This window comes from Armigeres subalbatus, chromosome 1, assembly GCF_024139115.2.
Source record: "Armigeres subalbatus isolate Guangzhou_Male chromosome 1, GZ_Asu_2, whole genome shotgun sequence".
In the NCBI taxonomy this organism is placed as follows: Eukaryota; Metazoa; Arthropoda; class Insecta; order Diptera; family Culicidae; genus Armigeres; species Armigeres subalbatus.
In genome coordinates, this window is record NC_085139.1 from 118,623,351 (window position 1) to 118,645,259 (window position 21,909).

Here is a 21,909-nt window from a genome sequence, read left to right on the forward strand (position 1 = left end):
CATTGAAAAGAATGATTTTCCTTAACAAAATTGACTCCCTTGCACCAATAGTGGTGCAACTGTACCAATAGTGGCGAGTCTCATAAGAAACCAATGGATAGCACCACTATAGGAACCAAAATTAATTTTTACCGCCACTAAAGGAACAGTGTACCCATAGTGGTGCAAGCAATATTTGGTAATTGTTGATGTTAAATGACATCTATCTCATTTTTGTTAGCAAATTTATTAGTTTATCTATTGACTAAGATATTAAAGCAGTAAATTTCCCATAATTATCAATTTTTAAAAAATATTTTCTTTTGTGGATCTACTAATACCTCCACTATTGGTACCGTTACCCTATTACAATACGACAGTTCTATTTTGTTGCTTTTTATCTAATATCTAGACTAGAACATGAATAACGGTTATCCCGAAAAATGGGGTGTTCACCTTGGCCCATTTGAGAAAAATTATTCAAATCTTATTAAGCATTTTACTGTAAATATTTTAAATAGCCTTAAAATATGATTTAAAAACCCAGATTAATCCACCTAGTGGTGATGGTGCTTTTCTCGTTTCTTTCGAGTGAGTAATTTCTACGCAATTTTTGGTATGAAAAAAAGAGTATTTTGGCCATAACTCCGAATCCCATAGTCCGATTCGGCCAATTTTCAATAGGAAACAATGGTACAGGATTTTGCGTCGAATGCAACTTGTTGCGCGCAAATCGGTTATGGATAAGTACCTTAAAAATGAGTGAGATTTATTCGTCCACATACACACACACACACACACAGACATCACCTCAATTCGTCGAGCTGAATTGATCGATATATAACACTATGGGTCTCCGGGCCTCCTATGAAAAGTTCATTTTTGGAGCGATCATATAGCCTTTACCGTATACTTAGTATACGAGAACGGCAAAACATATAATATGTGTACTAGGTCAAGATATTCATTTTTATTTCCATTCCTCGATCTCTCCCTATCTCAAGATGTGGAAACTGGAGAGGCGACTGTATTTGCAAAAAGATAATATTTTCAACACGAGTTGTACGAGGCTTTGCCGAGTTGAATAAATACAACGAATGCTGAAGAAATCCATTTTTGCTGCTAGTTGCACACATTATTTTTTGCAATTATGAAAAAATGGGAATAAACATAGCGCATCGAGACCAAAATGGTCCAGTTTGATTTACTCCATATAGCTAAGTATGTAGACGAGATATTCCTCGGTAGAGTAAACTTTGGTTGGTAAATTCTTCAAATGTTGGTCTAGATATATTCGCTCCAATAACAAACTTTTCATAGGAGGCCCGGAGACCCATAGTGTTATACATCAATCGACTCAGCTCGATGAATTAAGGTGATATCAGAGTGTATGTATGTATATACGCAAAAAAAAGTCGAGTATGTGATGGTCGGAACGACTATGTAATTTGCTTTTAGATGACCCACATATCGTCCTTTTGATGTGGCATAAATTCCATGGCATCATGAATTTTCTGTGGTTTACGATAAGGTTTTGCAGCTGCCAAGTGTCAATATTAAGATGCTTTCCCAAACTTTTGTTCTTACAAACTAAATAAGCAGACAGCCGTTCTAAGCATAGTTAGTCGGGGCCGTTTTAAGTATAGTTACTTTCGTTTGGCAGATTTAATTGATCGCAAATCGTATCGCATATCACTCCACCCCATAACTGAGGATATCCTCATTGGCGTAAATAAGGGGGAGCCCCCGCCCCCCTCTAGGATTTGAAAAGTTAGCAGTGATTTTCAACATATAGCTTAATGAATTTCTGAAAAAGTTTGAAGACAAAAGAATTATCTCCAATATTCACTCTATCATAAAGAAATTAGTGGAAGACGTTTTTCCTCATTTCTGAGAAAGATTTCCATCAGCATCCGAGAAGGGTTCTCATCATAATCCGAGAAGAATTTACGTCAGAATCCGAGAAGAATTCCCACTCATTGAAATCTCTAGAGAATTCCTTTCAGAATCATCAATTTGTTCCAGCCGGAATCCAGAAAACTTCACACTGAATTCCTTTTAGTATCGTTGAGGGATACCCTTGGGAATCAGTGACGAATACCCTTTATAATCCATGGAGCATTTGCTTCAGAATCTCTCGTTGATTTGCTTCGAAATTCCTCTGTAATCGTTCGAAGTTTTGTTTCAGAATCGTTCGGAGATTTGCTTCGGAATTCATTGACGATTTGTTACGGAGCTCGAAATCCTTCGATAATTCGCTTTGGAATCTCTCGAAGATTAGCCTCAACATTTCTGGAGGATTCCTTTCAGAATTCCTGGAGGATGAAATCGTAGTCCCTCGACGATTTGCTTTGGGACCCCTCGATAGATTGCTTCGGAATCCTTCGACGATTTGCTTCAAAATCTTTCGATGATCAGCTTCGGAATTCCTTGAAGATTTGATTCGGAGTCTTCCGACGTTTTGCCTCGGGCTCGGAATCCCTCAATAATTTACTTTAGAATCCCTCTAACGATTTGCTTCATAATCATTCGACGCTTGGCTTCGAAATGCTTCGACGATTTGCTTTGGGACCCCTCGACAGATTGCTACGGAATCCTTCGACGATTTGCTTTGAAACATTGCCTACGAGGATTTCGAACGTAATCTTTGGAACATTCGCGTTAGAATTTCTGGAACTCCTGTTTGAATACCTGGAATCTTCCCGTCGGAGATTCTGGAATATTACCGTTGGAATTCCTGAAGGATTCCATTCGAAATATCCAGAAATTTCCAGTCTGAATCCAGGAAGATTCTCGTCGACTTCCTAGGAGACTTTGAAGTTCCTGGAACATTCTCGTCGGAATCACTAAAGATTTCTCATCGGAATCCTTGGAGGATTCTCGTCGGAATTTATGGAGGAATGTCGCATTATTATTATTTTTTTTTTTTCATTAGAGATAGATAGAATATTTATGAAATATGCAAAAATATCCACTGCCTACCGGTGGGATCTTACGGCGATCCGTCACATATTGTCTTTTGAGTGTGCGGGAAACAACCGAGCGATATTACACTAAGACGCAATAGCCTGAACCCCGGCCAGTTATCCCAGGTCGTTTTTACGCAGTCATTCAATTCTAGTGCTCAAAGCCATTGATGGATTCATTTATTGACAGCCAAGGTCATCGACCTAAAATTGCATTTTTTTTCCAACCCCTTCATTACCAAAAGACCAAAGAACAAAAAAAAAAAAATATTGCGGCCTTGCTTTACATTTTGCAACGATTCTTTGATAAAGTTCGATACTTTGGTCACAGAGGTCGTGCAATTCAAAAAGTGAACAAGAATTATAACAAAATTCCAAATAAAAAAGATGAAATATTTATATTACAAGCTAGTTAGACAATTAGTGCTTGATGTATCGTGTTCTTGTAGTTTAAATTGTTTAATCTAAATAAATGCAACTCTGTTCGCGTTGTATTGATTTGAAACATGGTTTCAGTCCTTGTAGCTTTGAAGCAGCGTCGCTTCCCAAGGTGATAAAAGAAATAGCTATACGAACGAAACAATTGTAGAAGTCTACCGTTGACGCCAAATCTTTCCATTTTTGCAATCGCAATATCGTGGTTTACCATGTCGAAGGCAGCAGACAGGTCAGTATGACGTATCCTATCATATGACGTCATTTTGGGCAATACTGACCATACTTTCCGTTATATAGGAAGTTGGTCATCGCCAGTGTTGGTAGAATCATGCTCGAATCTCACTCATCGAAGCCTCATGCGCGGGCTGACTCGCTCGCGATTCTGCAGGGGGAGCATCGCGCATGAGTTTTTCACGCAGAATCGCATCGTTTCGCTCATTTACCAAAAAATGATCTCGCCCCAAAAAGTGTCAAAACCCAATCGAAGCGTATTTTATGTTTGCGTATGGATTTATTATCCATTCTGATGAATTTAACGAAGAAGAACACGCAAAAATCATGCAATGATGCAAATCGCGAGTCAAATCATGTACGATTCTCTGGGCCATGAGTCGGGTGGGGTTTGCTTCGCGCTTGATTTGATTCGTGGATGAGATGGATTTGATTCGCAAGATAAGATGCGCAGGTCATCCGCTCAACTACTGCATCGTTTATTTCGTAATATCTGGGACACCGCAACTTTCCCGGTCGACTGGATGCAAGGTATCTTAGTGAAGGTGCCCAAAGAGGGTGACCTGACTGTATGCGATTACTGGCGAGGCATTATGTTGCTGTGTACCGTTCTCAAAGTTCTGTGCAAAATTATCCTAGCCCGGATTCAGGAGAAGATCGATGCGGCTCTCCGGCGGCAGCAAGCCGGATTCCGTGCCGGAAGATCCTGTGTGGACCATATTGTCACGCTCCGCATCATTCTAGAGCAGGTCAACGAATTCCAAGAGTCCCTTTACTTGGTATTCATTGACTACGAAAAAGCTTTCGACCGTCGCAATCACGAGAATATGTGGGGCGCCTGAGAAAATCATCGGCCTCATCGAGGCACAGTACGAGGCCTTCTCGTGTAGAGTGCTGCACAATGGGGTCTTGTCCGACCCTATCCGGGTAGTGGCTGGTGTGAGGCAAGGATGTATTCTATCACCGTTACTGTTCCTCATCGTAATCGACGAGATTCTGGTAGATGCGATTGACCGTGAACCAAACCGCGGGCTGTTATGGCAGCCTATAACCATGGAGCACCTAAATGACTTCGAATTGGCGGATGATGTTGCACTCCTCGCGCAACGGCGTCAACAAAACCAAATCGTTGGATGTAAACACGGTGACTCCTTCCAGTTTCACAGTAGCCGGGCAACCAGTGGAGAATGTTGAAAGCTTCCAACATCTTGGTAGCCAAATGGCGTCAGACGGCGGTACCAAGATCGACATAGGCGCACGGATCAAGAAAGCAAGGGCTGCCTCTGCGAGTTTAAGAAATATCTGGAAAAACAGGCAGATAAGTGAACGCACCAAAATACGAATTTTCAACTCTAACGTGAAATCTGTGCTGTTATACGCTATTGAAACATGGTGTGTATCAGTGGAGAACACTCAACGGCTGAAGGTGTTCATTAACAGATGCCTGCGGTATATAATTCGGGCCTGGTGGCCTCACAACTGGATCTCAAACAACGAGCTCCATCGTCGTTGTCACCAGAGGCCGATAGCAACAGAAATTCGGGATCGGAAGTGGAGCTGGATCGGCCACACTCTACGTAGGGGCACAAACGAAATCTGTAAACAAGCATTAGACTGGAACCCAGCGGGACATCGCAGCAGAAGCAGACCCAGAGGCTCATGGCGGCGAAGCCTCAATAAAGAAATAAAAGAAGTCGACCGAAATCTAACCTGGCAACAGGTTAAAGCGATAGCCGGGCAACGCTCAGGATGGAGATCTTTCAAGTCGGCTCTTTGCACCACCGGAGGTGTACAGGATCCATAAGTAAGTAAGTAAGGAGGGTAAATTGTCTGGCCCTGGGTTGAAGAACGATTTCAGCTTTGAAGAGGCTCTGACTATTACCGTTTCATCGATATTTATAAAGCCAGAAGCGTGGTGTATCTTGCTGCTAGTTCAGTTTGCTCCACGGTCAAATTCCCACTAGAGAAAACATTCGCAAATTTCTCAGAAAAGAATTGGCAAATGTCACGAGTTGTACTCCGTTCAACGTCATTGATGATAGCAGTCCAGCCTCCTTGCGCTTTTCCTTCACATATTAAACTGTTCAGGTTGTGATCGAAACTTACGTTGATAATTCCGCTGATAGAGATGAAAGCATCGCTTGCTGATTCTCTTTTACTCACGGTTGAGTGTGAATGGCGTTCGAGCGGGACTGTTCGATGTTTAACAAACCTTCGCAGAGCACTCCTCTTGATACGTTGCAGCTGTATTACTAATCTACCAGTAAACATTAAATGGCCGCTTAAACTTCAATTCGCTTGCAATTTCGATCTTCGGTAAAGAAAACTTTTGAAGGTTCAAGTTTTAGGGCGCCAAATTCCAGTGTTCGGAATACGAGTCATGTTCAAGGGATATGAGGAGTATGTAACATAGCTGAGAATAATTCAGTTTTTTTTTTTTTTTGTGTCTTTATTAAGGAGACTTTCAGCCCGAGGCTGGCTCGTCTCCGGAGAAATAATTCAGTTTGAAATGTTAATGTTTTGCGGGACTAGCATTGTCTTAGATCACTTATACAAACTTGCTGGCAATGAGTACAAGCATGCTTTTGATGTTTCACTATTTAACGGTCCCTTGCTTGCGAGCTTATTGCTTTTTAGCCTAAAAATGTCTTAAAATTTCAAGAAATTGTTCTAAAAGTCCTATTGCCATGAATTTACTATAAATAATTCGACGCAGTTAACCTTTACCGTGACAATTCAAAAATAACCTACGACTCCAATAAGCCACCTACTAATTCAGTTCAACTTTTCTCTCCAATCTACTCCAGGTGTTTGCGTGTTAATCCAAAGGGCCTCGACGAGGAAAGCAAGGACTACCTGTCACTATACCTGCTTTTAGTATCCTGCAACAAATCCGAAGTGAGAGCCAAATTCAAATTTTCAATCCTGAACGCCAAACGAGAGGAAACCAAGGCGATGGAATCGCAACGGGCGTACAGGTTCGTCCAGGGCAAAGACTGGGGCTTCAAAAAATTCATCCGGCGGGATTTCCTGCTGGACGAAGCGAATGGTCTCCTGCCCGAAGATAAGCTAACAATTTTCTGCGAGGTGTGTTACTGCTATAGATTTCTGTGGGTAGCAACTATCTGTAACTGTTTTTTTTTCTTCGCAGGTCAGTGTAGTCGCGGACAGCGTCAACATTTCCGGACAGAGTAATATAATTCAATTCAAAGTGCCAGAATGCAAACTGTCGGAGGATCTAGGGGTTTTGTTCGACAATGAAAAATTCAGCGACGTCACACTAGCAGTCGGGGGCCGGGAGTTCCAAGCACATAAAGCAATCCTAGCAGGTAAGTATTTTTTTAAACCCAAAGACCATCTACAACGTATGAATGCATTGTTATTTTTTTTTCTTTTTTTGTTTCAAACAGCCCGCAGTCCTGTGTTCGCGGCCATGTTCGAGCACGAAATGGAGGAGCGGAAACAGAACCGCGTAGCAATCACCGACGTCGACCACGAAGTATTAAAAGAGATGCTCCGGTTCATCTACACCGGCAAGGCACCAAACCTGGATAAGATGGCGGACGATCTGCTCGCGGCGGCAGACAAGTACGCCCTCGAAAAGCTGAAGGTGATGTGCGAAGAAGCGCTGTGTGTGAACCTATCGGTAGAAACGGCGGCCGAAACGCTGATCCTCGCCGATCTGCACAGTGCGGACCAGCTGAAGGCACAAACGATAGACTTTATCAACACGTAAGTTGCGTTCCCGGTTTGCACCGTTTGTTTACAGGACATATGACGAGAATCCGGTTTGTTATACACTAATCGATCAGGACAGGACGAACTTACATACTTTTGATACCTGTGCACCCCGAATGGTGCAAAAAGCCGATTTGAAAGATATCTAACCTGAGCGATGTCCAGCTATCGCCTTAACTTCTTACCAAGTTAGATTTCGGTCGATTTCTTTATTTGTTTTTGGAGGCCACGTCGCCATGAGCCTCTGGGTCTGCATCTGCAGCTATAAATAACTGGGTGTCAGACTAATGCTTGTTTACAGATTTTGCTCCCAACGTCACGCAAAGCATACCCACTTCCGTTACAGAAGTCCAGTCGCTATCGGTCTCTAGTGAAAACGGCGATAGAGTTCGGTATTCGGGATCCAATTGTGAGGCCAACAGGCTCAAACCATGTTCACCACTGATACACACCATGTTTCACTAGCGTATAGCAGTACAGATTTCACTTTAGAAATAAACATTCGAGGAACAAGAGCGGTGATAGTATACTGTCATGTGGTCAGCTTTGAGTATCTCGGCTGATATGCGATCGACCCCTAGGGCCTTATGCATACCTTGGATGGATCTCTAGCAGTGACAGATATTCGGTATTGATGCGTGTTATACGCCAGACTTTAGGCAGATCATGCCGAGGTGGTGGTGTACTGGCAGGCACTTGGAAGAGTTGTTCGAATTACTCGAAACAGCGTTTCAGCTGGTCAGTTGCTGACCAATTGCATCTTTCACAGGCATCGTTAATTTTATCTTCGGCCCGCTTAACTCGGCTAATGCGGCTTTTTCTCCTTCAGCGAGATCCATTGCTTTTTCTGGGTGTGCAGCTCGTCCAGATTATTTTCGTTGGTATCGATGAAGGCATTCTCAATCAGAAATGTTTGGAATATCTGCAGCGCGAGTTCTCCAGTCGGCGTGTGTTAAACTGTCGTCCAACTATCTCCTCCTGCCGACGAATTCGCTCAATGCCCAGGCATGTTACGTCGATAAAGAGCACTTGATACGGCTTGTGCTTCATGTGTCTGCGTCACACACCATTTTCTAGTTTACCTCCCAGTATTGTAAGCTGATTACGTAATCCGTAGAAGGCCCTATTTGCAACATTATTATTATTTGTTCAGACTGAGGCCGAAGTGGCCTATGCGGTATATAAGAGTCTTCTCCATTCGGCTCGGTCCATGGCTACACGTCGCCAACCACGCAGTCTACGGAGGGTCCGCAAGTCATCTTCCACCTGATCGATCCACCTTGCCCGCTGCGCGCCTCGCCTTCTTGTGTTCGTCGGATCGTTGTCGAGAACCATTTTCACCGGGTTACTGCCAGACATTCTGGCTACGTGCCCGGCCCACCGCAGTCGTCCGATTTTCGCGGTGTGAACGATGGGTGGTTCTCCCAGTAGCTCCTCGACGTACCGTCCGCCATCTGCACCCTACCATAGATGGTACTCAACACTTTCCTTTCGAAAACTCCAAGTGCGCGTTGGTCCTCCACGAGCATCGTCCAGGTCTCGTATACGTAGAGAACTACCGGTCTAATGAGCGTTTTTTAGATTGTCAGTTTGGTACGGCGGCGAACTCTATTCGATCGTCTTGCGGAGTCCAAAGTATGTACGTACAGCCACTATGCGTCTCCGAATTTCTCTGCTGGTATCGTTATCGGCGGTCACCAGTGAGCCCAAGTACACGAATGGGTGGCTTACATTGACCTCTCTTGAGCCTCTTCCTATACTTCGTCTTCGACGTGTTGATGACTAGTCCAATCCGTTTGGCTTCGCTTTTCAGTCTGATGTAGGCTTCCTCCATCCTCTCAAAGTTACGTGCCATGATATCAATGTCGTCGGCGAAACCAAATAACTGGACGGACTTATTGAAAATCGTACCACTCGTATCAATCCCTGCCCTTCGTATTACTCCCTCCAAAGCGATGTTGAATAGCAGACACGAAAGACCATCACCTTGCCGTAACCCTCTACGTGTTTTGAAGGGACTCGAGAATGCCCCTGAAACTCGAACTACGCACATCACCCGATCCATCGTCGCCTTGATCAACCGTATCAGTTTATCCGGAAATCCGTTTTCGTGCATTAGCTGCCATAGCTGGTCCCGATCGATTGTATCATATGCGGCTTTGAAGTCGATAAATAGATGATGTGTGGGCACGTTGTATTCGCGGCATTTCCGCAATACCTGACGTATGGCGAACACCTGGTCTGTGGTAGAGCGTTCACCCATAAATCCCGCCTGGTACTGCCCCACGAACTCTTCCTTTTTTTTTCGGCGACATAAAATTTGGGAGAGTACCTTGTAGGCGGCGTTCAGCAATGTGATTGCGCGGTAGTTGCTACAATCCAGCTTATCGCCCTTTTTGTAGATGGGACACACGACACCTTCCATCCACTCCTGCGGCAGAACCTCATCCTCCCAAACCTTGGTAATCACCCAGTGAAGCGCTCTAGCCAGTGCTTCACCACCGTGTTTAAACAGCTCTCCTGGTAGTTGGTCAACTCCAGGGGCTTTGTTGTTTTTCAGCCGGCCGATCTCCTCCTGGATTTCCTGGAGATTCGGAGCCGGAAGTCGCATGTCCTGCGCGCGTGCTCCTAGGTTCATTACCATACCGCCACCGTTGTCTGCCATATCGCCATTCAGGTGCTCTTCGTAGTGTTGCCGCCACCTTTGGATCACCTCACGCTCGTTTGTAAGAAGGTTCCCGTTTATGTCCTTACACATATCGGGCTGTGGCACGTGGCCCTTACGTGAACGGTTCAACTTCTCATAGAACTTTCGTGCGTTATTAGCGCGGTACAGTTCCTCCGTCTCTTCACGGTCTCGATCTTCCTGCTGACGCTTTTTCCTCCAGAAAATCGAGTTTTGTCTGTTCCGCGCCCGTTTGCATCGTGCCTCGTTCGCCCTCGTGCGGTGTTGCAGCAATCTCGCCCATGCTGCATTCTTCTCCTCAACTAACTGCTCACATTCGCCGTCATACCAGTCGTTTCTCTGATCCAGAGCCACCGTGCCTAGTGCAGTGGTTGCGGTGCTTCCAATGGCGGATCGAATATCTCTCCAGTCATCTTCAAGAGATGCTGCGCCTAGCTGCTCTTCCATTGGGAGTGCCACTTCCAGCTGCTGCGCGTAGTCTTGGACTAATCTACCGTCTTATAGCCGCCCAATGTTTAGCCGCGGTGGACGACTCCAACGCGTGTTGTACACCGTCGAGAGTTTTGAGCGCAGGCATACTGCAACGAGGTAGTGGTCGGATTCAATATTCGCACTGCGGTAAGTGCGTACGTTCGTGATGTCGGAGAAGAATTTGCCGTCGATTAGAACGTGGTCGATTTGGTTTTCCGTTACTTGATTAGGTGATTTCCATGTGGCCTTGTGGATATTCTTGCGGGGGAAGAAAGTGCTTCGGACTACCATTCCGCGGGAGGCTGCAAAGTTTATGCACCGTTGGCCGTTGTCGTTCGATACGGTATGCAGACTATCCGGTCCGATGACCGGTCTATATATTTCCTCCCTTCCTACCTGAGCGTTCATGTCACCGATGACGATTTTGACGTCCCGCAGTGGACATCCATCGTATGTCTGCTCCAGCTGTGCATAGAACGCTTCTCATTCGTAATACTTCGGGAAACTGTGTTTGTAGTGAAACGATTTGCTGATTGGCTTGCGTTGTTATTTGGTTGCAGAATGATGTGATGGGATGATTTAATAAACCAAATAAATCCATTCAGTCAATGCCTAAAATTTCGAGGTTGACGTTAAGAGATGCTATGAAGCACTTACCCTCGCTGGTGATGCCATTGAAGGTGATGTTGCACTCCAATTCAGCCAATGATGTCCAGGCAGTGCATTCTACTGATTTCGCTTTTGGTTGACCGATTTTGTTCCACGATTGGTGTGAAATAATGGAGATGTCGGATCCTGCGTCCAACTGCAGACGAAGAGGATCATTGTTGATTTGGAGTTCGACAAATTTACGACGATGGCCGATGGTCCTAACTGACACAGCTTTTGTCGATGGTTGATGCCTCCTCTTGTTAAATTTGTCTGGATGATTGCTTGCAGTATGGCTTGATTTCGACGAGAAGCATGCACAATACCCTTCACGGTGTCCATGACTCCCGCAAATGTTCCACCAATGGTCACGAAACCTACAATCGTTATAGAAGTGAATCCCGCCGCAGGACCAGCAGTGCGTTTTTGGCTGATCGCGGTTATTGCTGCTATCCGAAGGCGACCGATGTTTGGCTTTCTTTCGCTTGGAGAATGCAACCGCATTGGCCACCGAAGAGCAACTTTCCACCAACACTGTATCCTACTTGAGATTGACCAGGCTGTTACATTGCTCCACAACTTGCTGCAGGGTAAGCTTCGCAGATTCGTTCAGCTTGTTGATAAGCCGCATCCGGATTCCTGATTCCTGCTTGGATTTGAGGCCACAAACGTAGATGAGGCACTTATATTGTTCCTTCGTCAACTCCGACAGCTTGAAATCAACGCATGCCTTATTTACCTTGCAATAATACGCCAAGTAGTCATCACCGTCCTCCTTGGTGGTCTGCAAACAGTTGTATCGCCTTCAGAACGTTTTTTTTAGAGCCTTATTAGAGTGATTTTTAAGTTGTTGACAAAGTTCATCACTTCCTTCAGAACAAATGTCGTAGGTAGATGAATTCCGCCATGTTGCTTGATAGGGAATCCAGTACTGATTCATCTCGGGACAATTTGTTGACGGCAACCTGCGTGGCGGCCAACTGTTGAGCTATTTGTCTCATCAAGACTTGCTGATTATTCAGGATTTGTACAACAGCCTCTGTAAGGTTGCCCTCCTGACGCTTGACCTGACGCCTTATTTTGAAACGAACGCGCAATTCGTTTTTTCTCGCGCGAAACTTTAATACCCTCGTCGCCACTGTTGCGATAATGGAGTGATAAAAGGAATACGCGATTCATGAACGATTTAAAATATAGGGGTAACGGCTCAAACCTTGGCCCATTATGCTACGGCTGAGCACATTTATCGCTATAAATCTTCATATATTGCATATCCAACCAGAGTTATTCCACCAGCCGGCTTGCTTACATTTGGTTTTGATGCCAAATAGCAAAAAACGACGATGAATGTCCGCAATATCTCATTTAAACCAGCGAAAGTCTCGAGAGAAATGGCCAAAATATCGGCATCCGTGTCCCTATCATGTGGATAATTTTTCAGCCCACTTGGGACGAGTGATTGTTGATTTCGAACATACGAAAGATAAAGATGGGTTGCTGTTTATAGTACCAGTCATTTTGCTTGCGTTGAATAAAGGCAGCATGCAAACAAATAGAGAAAATCAAATCATCTTATTGAGCGTGAATTCTAATTGGTTGCATGTAAAATACTACCACACTGATTGTGAGAGTGCGTTTTAGATTCCCCCAATAGCACGATTACCAAGGACATGCTAACAAAAATACTATTATATGTATCATTTATTTCCCAAATATTTACCATATTTGCAAGTGAAGAAGTTTAGAAAAATGAAAACGGTATTAAAAACTGCAATTGCAAAAAGGCTACATGTTCTAGCCCTCATGTTGTGCCTTCAAACAAATTACATAGGGTAGAATACGGCATTGGCAGGGTGCGACAGTTGTTGGCACCCTCAACAATATTTGCGTTTTCCAGCAAACATACACTATTTATGAACATAATTTTGATTCAATCACACAATATCAAGTCTACGCTTTCATTTAAATAAATTGTTTGAGTAGAAGTAACAAGATTTGATGTGTTAATCACCGAAACAAATTTGCACCTACGAAATCCTTGCCATTATTGCATTGCCAAAGAAAGCAGCGCACGAAAAGCAAACTGTTACTTACTTTTTTGGATCGCCTGTTTCTCCTCTTTATTGCGTATGACACGACAAATTAGGTACGTAAACTACTTTTTACACTTTATCACCTTGATTATCACCACAAAGAGCAAATTTATGCAATATTTGCTCTATATTTCACTAAATAAAATGGGCACTGTTCGTTTTCTTTGGCAGCAGCACACTTCGGAATAGAGCGGGAGAATGTGTTTGTGAGCATATCAAACACACGCTAAAAAGATACCACGCACAATTCTTTGTGATTTGATTTTAGGAAAAATACGAACAAAAAATCCGGCAATGGCATTTATTTAAAAAAAAAGAGTTAAAATACAAATGCTTCTATTCAGATTTTTACGCAGACCATGAATTATATCAAAAGTGTTAGCAACACCGTAGTATTTTTTCCCTTATGTGGCTGACAGGACCGTTTTCCTTTTGCAACTTCAATACTTTCCAAGCTCATCAAAAAAAAATCATAATCATCCCCGTTCCTACATAGCGCATTTCAACCATAAATAATTGCCTACTTTTAGGGTATTATTTATTATTCAACTGTGAAACGTAGTGTAAGAATGGGGTGGCTCCAGCGGCTGGATAGGACAGTGCTGCCCATTATTCAACATATGAAGACTCACGAGGTGGAATATATTGTTAACCTTAGTAAGATGTTGGGGTCAATATGACCCAAAACGAAACTTCAAAGTAGAATAACTTTTTACCTGATAATCCGATCGTTCTGAAAATTCTTGACTTTTAATATTTTGTGGAAATGAAGCATCTGACATAAAAAAAGTATTTTAAGGTGCAACAGGAACGACCCCACAAAAAAAGTTACGAATAAGATGTTAGGGTCATATTGACCCAGAAATGTTAATGCTTATAAAACAGTCAAATTATAACCGAATTACAAAGTTTATATACCGTTCGAAAGATAAACTCATCAATTTCGTGGCTATGTGGTGATATTCTGGTTCTGCTGACAATGGCCACCGGGAAACGACTTCCACGGGGACCTTGTCGGTCATATTAGGGGAGCATAAAAATCGCTCCATATATGCCATTCGATCGCTAATTCTTCATATATTCTCTTAAAACGGTAATGTATGGTCCATGAGAGGGCTTCCGACGAAAGTGGCCACTCTTGGTACATGCAAGGTGCCCCCGGGTAACCCGCAGGAGGGGACATTTTCGTTTTAGCACCAAAATATGCCGTGCGGCGGCTCTTTCGTCATGATTTTCCACCAAACAGATGGTTATACGCTTGAAATCGATAAGTGACCACATTGGCCACTCCTGGTACATACAAGGTGCCCCGGGGAACCCGCAGGAGGGGACATTTCCGTTTTAGCACCAAAATATGCCGTGCGGCGGCTCTTTTGTCATGATTTTCCACCAAACAGATGGTTATGCGGTTGAAATCGATAAGTGACCACAATGGCCACTCCTGGTACATGCAAGGTGCCCCCGGGGAATCCGCAGGAGGGGAAATTTCCGTTTTAGCACCAAAATATGCCGTGCGGCGGCTCTTTTGTCATGATTTTCCACGAAACAGATGGTTATGCGGTTGAAATCGATAAGTGACCACAATGGCCACTCCTGGTACATACAAGGTGCCCCGGAGAACCCGCAGGAGGGGACATTTCCGTTTTAGCACCAAAATATGCCGTGCGGCGGCTCTTTTGTCATGATTTTCCACGAAACAGATGGTTATGCGGTTGAAATCGATAAGTGACCACAATGGCCATTCCTGGTACATGCAAGGTGCCCCCGGGGAATCCGCAGGAGGGGAAATTTCCGGTTTAGCACCAAAATATACCGTGCGGCGGCTCTGTCGTCATGATTTGCCACAAAATAGATGATAATGCGCTTGAAATCGATAAAAGACCACATTGGCCACTCCTGGTACATACAAGGTGCCCCGGGGAACCCGCAGGAGGGGACATTTCCGTTTTAGCACCAAAATATGCCGTGCGGCGGCTCTTTTGTCATGATTTTCCACCAAACAGATGGTTATGCGCTTGAAATCGCTAAATGACCACATTGGCCACTCCTGGTACATGCAAGGTGCCCCGGAGAACCCGTATGAGAGGACATTTCCGTTTTAGCACGAAAATATGCCGTGCAGCGTCTCTTTCGTCATGATTTTCCACAAAAAAGGTGATTATGCCCTTGAAATCGATAAGTGACCACATTGGAAACGCCTGGAACCTATGAGGGTCCCCAGGGAACCCGTAGAAGGGGACATTTGCATTTTTACACCAATATAAGCCGTGCGGCGGCTCTTTTGGTGTTTTCTCATCAAACAGATGGACGTGCGCTCGAAATCGATAAGTGACCACATTGGCTACATTTGAAACCTATGAGGCTTCCTCGGAGAACACGGAGAACACATTTCCATTTTTACACCAACATATGTCATGCGGCGGCTCTTTCGTCGTGATTTTCGTCCTCGAAATCGATTATTGACATATTGTCCACCCTTAGAACCTATGAGGTGCCCCCGGGAGCCCGTAGAAGAGTACATTTCCATTTTAACACCAAAATATGCCGTGCGGTGGCTCTTTGTTATTTTGACGTAGAACTACGTCTGTCTTTTCTATATTGGGGTACACTTTACAATTGCAAAAAATTGAAAATCGTCACGAAAATATGATAGACTTCGATCGTTAATATCTCAGCCGTTTCTCGATGGATTTTAAATTTTCTTGGACCATTCGATCAAGGAAGAGTCAACGCTTCATACCTGATGTACACTGAAGTCGTTTGTTACGCGATTATTTTTACAGGAATCGTTTTTTATGCGATTTTTTTTTTCACGCGAGTTTGTGGATTTCCGTGGTTCCTTCAGACATACTTCGGGATTTACGCGGTTTTTCACGATGTTTTAATTTACGCGGCCTATATCTTCCGCGTAAAAACCGACTCTAGTGTGTTACAATATTTATGTATGATAATATTTACTATTAAAAACTTGCTAACAGTTTAGCATTTGGTTTCGGTGAATCAGTCAATCTCGTAAGTGCATCGCAAGCTTCTTCTTCCATAGCACTACATTCCAACTAGAACTTGGCCTGCTTTTCAACTTATTAGCATTTCTTATTAGCATTTCTTTAGTTATTCATTGAAAGTTTTTGTATGTCCGCCATTGCAGGGTTTTTAGCTGGTACAGTTCGTTTATGCTAACTTAAACGTGCGTTTTCCTTGGAAAGCTTGGAGGCGTTTGACAGTAGCTTCTTGCTTACGTCTGTTGATGCCAATAGAGGGGCTCGGAATCTTCTTCGTTGTTGCAATGGTGGTAAACTTTCTTTGGCTCGTTTTTGCTGATTCGTAGGTGTCTGCCGGAGTAAACGCTAAGTCCGACGCAATTCACGTGAAGGAATAATTATGATTATCAATAACGCCGTTGACAGCCCAGCTTTCGCAATGAGTTTTTCTGTAATGAGCCACCAGGGTCTTAGACTGGCTTAGCAACGAGTGGTAAGTCTCTGTAGCAGTTTGCGTCGGTGATGGTTGCAGATGTACACTATCAGCCAAGCTTGTACTTTTCAAATTGTGTAATCGATCATCATTTAAAATAATGTAAACCTAATTAATACCATTTTAATGTCAACAATAAAGTTCAATCGGATGTGTGGCATTGTTACCAATGCTTCGAATCGAGATACAATTATCGAATGATTCTTACTCTCTAGCGAGTTTTTATCAATTGGTAATTTGGATATGTTGTTCATCCTCGATTATTTAAAAATTCTATTTTTATACTCATCTTCAAATGTTGGTCCAAAAATTATATACATCACCAGTTATGCTCACTCAATCTCAGGAGCATAAGATAAACATCGAAAGTGGATTCAGGCTGGGCTTGAAAAACGCTTGCTTTGGTCTCATCGCACAGAATAGTCGAAAACCTGTACATTACATACAGCTACGTAGTTCAACGTCACCTTGGCGTACAACCCGATTGGGCTGAACCTTTGAGTTTTTACCATTGGTCATGTGCTTTGAGTTGATTAGTGATATTGTCTACTCTTGGAATCTTTGAGATGCCCTGCGAACCCGTAGGAGAGGACATTTTCATGGTTATATCAAATGTACTGGCCGCTTACGGCAGCTGTATCTTCCACAAGTCTTCAAAAAGTTGGTTATCCGCTTGAAATTGTTCTTCATTTGAAATTGAGTACTGAGTCAAATTAAAAAAATAGTTTCTGGGCTACTGTGATGATTCCTTCGAACAGCTCTATAAGGATTTTCTATTCCGCATCTAGATATTACCATTAGTCGATGGTCCCTTCAATATCGACTCATAGAAGTTTGAGGTTTTCACCAATCACCGTGGACAATGATATGAAAACGCAACATTTTGATATAAAAAAATCTCTCCTCCTGCGAGACTCCTGCGGGTACCTTGTAGGTTTTAGATATTAAGTTCAGAATAAATGACCTATTTGATAGAGAAAAAAAAAACAAGATTAAACTACCTAGTGGTGATGGTGCCTTTATCGCTCGTCCAAAAGGGTTGAGAAATACAGTCGAACCTCCATGAGTCGATATTGAAGGGACCATCGACTCAAGGAAATATCGAGATGTGGAACAGAAACTCCTTGGAAAGCTCTTTGAAGGGACCATCACAGTAGCCCTGGAAATATTTTTTAATATGGAAAAATTTGTTTCCATGAGTCGATATCGAGTCATAGAACATCGACTCATGGAGGTTTGACTGTATATAAGAAAAGTCTAATATAGCAGTAATAGGTAGATAGTTCTTATTTTTCATATTTGTTTATTTGCATTCTAAAATTTTGAGCATAAGTGCCAGAAAAGTGATTTTCCCATGCAGCTGCTGATATTAGTATTTTGGCCATAACTTCGGAGCCCATAGTCCGATCTGGCCAATTTTCAATAGGAAACAATAGGGTAAAATTTTCGTCGAATGCTATTTACTGCGAGTAATTCGGTTGAGGAAAAGTTCCTAAAAAGTGAGTGAGATTTTGTGTGCACAGACACTTTCAATGGATTCTTCACGGCACTCCACAATTACCGAAACTGGGTCTGGGGTTCCCCCAGGTTGATATTAGATTTCAAGAGCATAACCAACTATTTGATGGAAAATTATAGTGAAAGAGCCGCTGCACGGCATGTCTTTAAGGGCCGATGTCCACGTAAAGTATATTCACGCTGCTTGCACGTAAACGTGTGCACGACTACATTTGATGCCGGGTACCTTGCGTGGACGCGGCGTGCACGCAGCTTGAAAACACGCTACGTGGGCATCGGCCCTAAGTAAGATTAAGCACGGAAATGTCCTCTCCTATGAGCTCCACGACGGTACTTCATAGGTTCCAAAATGGAAAATGTGGTCACTTATTCATTTCGGTATAAAAACGGAAATGTCACCATCTACGGGTTCCCCGTGGGCATCTCATTGGTTCCAAGAGTGGCTAATGTGGTCACTTATCGATTTCAAGCGCATAATAATCTATTCTGTGGAAAATTATGACGAAAGAGCCTCCGCACGGCATATTTTGGTGCTAATACGGAAATGTCCCCTCCGGCGGGTTCCCTGGGGGCCCCTGTAAGGTTCCAAGAGTGGCCAATGTGGTCACTTATCGATTTCACTTGCATAATCATCTATTTTGTGGAAAATCATGACGAAAGAGCTGCCGCACGACATATGTTGGTGTTAAAACGGAAATGTCCTCTTTACGGATGCCCCGAGGGCACCTCATAGGCTCCAAGAGTAGGCAATGTGGTCACTTATCGTTTTTGAGCTGAATAACCATCTCTTTGATGAGAAAACACACCGCAAGAGTCGCCGCACGGCATATTTCAGTGTCAAACAGAAATGTCCCTTTCTACGGGTTCCCCAAGGGCACCTCATAGGTTCAAGAGTGGCCAATGTGGTCACTTATTTATTTCGAGCAGATAACCATCTCTTTGGTGGGGAAATACACCGAAAGAGTCGCCGCTCGGCATATTTCGGTGTTAAAACGGAAATGTCCCATTATACGGGTTCCCTGGGGGCCCCTGGTAGACTCCAAGAGCTGCCAATGTGGTCATTTATCGATTTCAAGCGCATAATTATCTATTTTGTGGAAAATCATGACGAAAGAGCTGCCGCACGGCACATTTCGGTGTTAAAACGGAAATGTCCCATTCTACGGGTTCCCTGGGGGCCCCTCATAGGTCCCAGGCGTTGCCAATGTGGTCACTTATCGATTTGAAGCGCATGACCATCTGTTTGGTGGAAAATCATGATAAAAGAGCCGCCACACGGCATATTTTGGTGTTAAAACGGAAATGTCCCCTTTTACGGGTTCCCCGAGGGCACCTAATAGGCTCCAAGAGTGGCCAATGTGGTCACTTAGCGATTTCGAGCGCATTCTCATCTATTTTGTGGAAAATCATGACGAATGAGCCACCGCACGGCATATTTTGGAGTTTAAACGGAAATATTCCTTTCTACGGGTTACCCAAGGGCACCTCATAGGTTCCAAGAGTGGCCAATGTGGTCAATTATCGATTTCGAGCACATAATCATCTATTTTGTGGAAAATCATGACGAAAGAGCTGTCGCACGACATATTTTGGTGTTAAAACGGAAATGTCCCCTTTTACGGGTTCCCCGGGGGCACCTCATAGGCTCCAAGAGTGGCCAATGTGGTCACTTATCGATTTCGAGCGCATTATCATCTATTTTGTGGAAACTCATGACGACAGGGCCGCCGCACGGCATATTTTGGTGCTCAAACGGAAATGTCCCTTCCTGCGGGTTCCCCGGGGGCACCTTGCATGTACCACGAGTGGCCAATGTGGTCACTTATCGATTTCAAGCGCATAACCATCTGTTTGGTGGAAAATCATGACGAAAGAGCCGCCGCACGGCATATTTTGGTGCTAAAACGGAAATGTCCCTCCTGCGGGTTCCCCGGGGGCACCTTGCATGTACCAGGAGTGGCCACTTTCATCGGAAGCCCTCTCATGGACCATACATTACCGTTTTAAGAGAATCTATGAAGAATTAGCGATCGAAAGGCATATATGGAGCGATTTTTATGGTCTCCCTTATATGACCGACAAGGTCCCCGTGGAAGTCGTTTCCCGGTGGCCATTGTCTCCAGAACCAGCATATCACCACATAGCCACAAAATTGATGAGTTTATCTTTCGAACGGTATATAAACTTTGTAATTCGGTTATAATTTGACTGTTTTATAAGCATTTACATTTCTGGGTCAATATGACCCCAACATCTTATTCGTAAGTTTTTTCTAATATCCGAAGAAGGTTAATATACTATACTACCAGAACCGACGAGCTTCGTTTCACCTAAAACTGATTAATTATATATTTGTTACATTATTTAAAAAACGGTTAAGTATTCGAAATTCGCAAATTTGGATTCCATTTTTTAGATTAATTTTCGATTAAAGCAGAAATTTGTACTTCATTTGTACGGGAGTCCCCCTTCCAGAAGAGTAGGGGTCTAATACCATCATAAGAATCTTCAAACCAAAAACCTCTACATACAAATGTTTATGCCGTTTCCTAGTCTATAAGGGCAGACAGACAAAAATTCATTCTTATGTGTATAGATTTGGTTTTACGTAGTTATGTCGAGCGGTCGTGTCTTGTACACAACCACCATGATTTTTTTGATGAAACAAACATATCATGTAAGGACCGCAAAGAGCAAGTTGTTTATTTGAAACTGGTTGATAGACTTTGGCATTACAAAACTCTAAGACTCTAAGGCATTACAGAAGACAAAAAATGTAAATCTTGACAGCGAACAAAAAGCATATAAGTTCCTTTCTCTAAAATTGCCAACATTATTCAAATAGGTTGAAAATGGTAAAAGTTATGAAACGGTCAATATCTGGGTACACGGGTACCCTATCTGCCATTCACGTCTGTTTTTTGTTGGCCGCATAAAGGTTAAATTTGTTTTACAATGTGTTTAAATGCTTTTGCCTATATGTCTACATGACATAAAATTGATGCCAAGGCTAAAAATTCATGTTTTGCTTTAAACCAGTTTTGATAAACAATAAAGTTTGTTCCAAAATTGAGTGAAGCGAGATGAGCGTGCGGCCGATTAATATGAATGAATTTTACTACTCGAGGATATAAACAATCAGCATTTGGCACCAATACATTACCAGTTTTCTACTTCCATGTCTAGTTGCTAAAGGGAGCAAATTCATTGCTGATAATAGAAATTGCTATGCCAACAGAAGAAACGTTAACCTGTTTATGAAAATGTTATTTACTGAGTTTGTGGTAAAAGCTGTTATATTTAGTGAACACCAACCATCAAAGAAAGAGCATACAAATGTATACCAGTTAAACCTGACCTGTGTTTTAGTGTAATTATTCATTATTTTCATCATTCAATTTGGCGAATGTCTTAGACTGCCAAGAATAGGTATTTTCCCCTACGTTAATTATTGGCTGCCGCATAATTTTGAAATTTACTGCATTACTTTACCATGGCAGTTGTGTTGCTCTTGCTCTCGCGATACTCTCAAGCAGACCCCACACGACGGAAAAAGTTTGACAAACTCTTGATTATTGAAGAAAAAGATTGATAGTGTGAGTGCGAACCCAAAATATTGAAGTAAATATTGAGGGAAATCAGAAAAGTTTGATATTCCTTTCAATAT

At 43.1% G+C, this 21,909-nt stretch overlaps 1 protein-coding gene across 4 annotated transcripts in view; it reads left to right on the plus strand.

Annotated features, from left to right (window-relative positions):
- Positions 1–21,909, plus strand: part of LOC134205031 (protein roadkill) — a 551,615-nt gene that overhangs the window by 526,988 nt on the left and 2,718 nt on the right. For all 4 annotated transcript variants that reach the window (XM_062679898.1, XM_062679897.1, XM_062679895.1 and 1 more), the window contains exons 4-6: positions 6,422–6,701; positions 6,766–6,943; positions 7,025–7,346. In XM_062679898.1, coding sequence (XP_062535882.1) covers positions 6,422–6,701; positions 6,766–6,943; positions 7,025–7,346 — 780 coding nt within the window. The remainder of the gene's footprint in view (positions 1–6,421; positions 6,702–6,765; positions 6,944–7,024; positions 7,347–21,909) is intronic.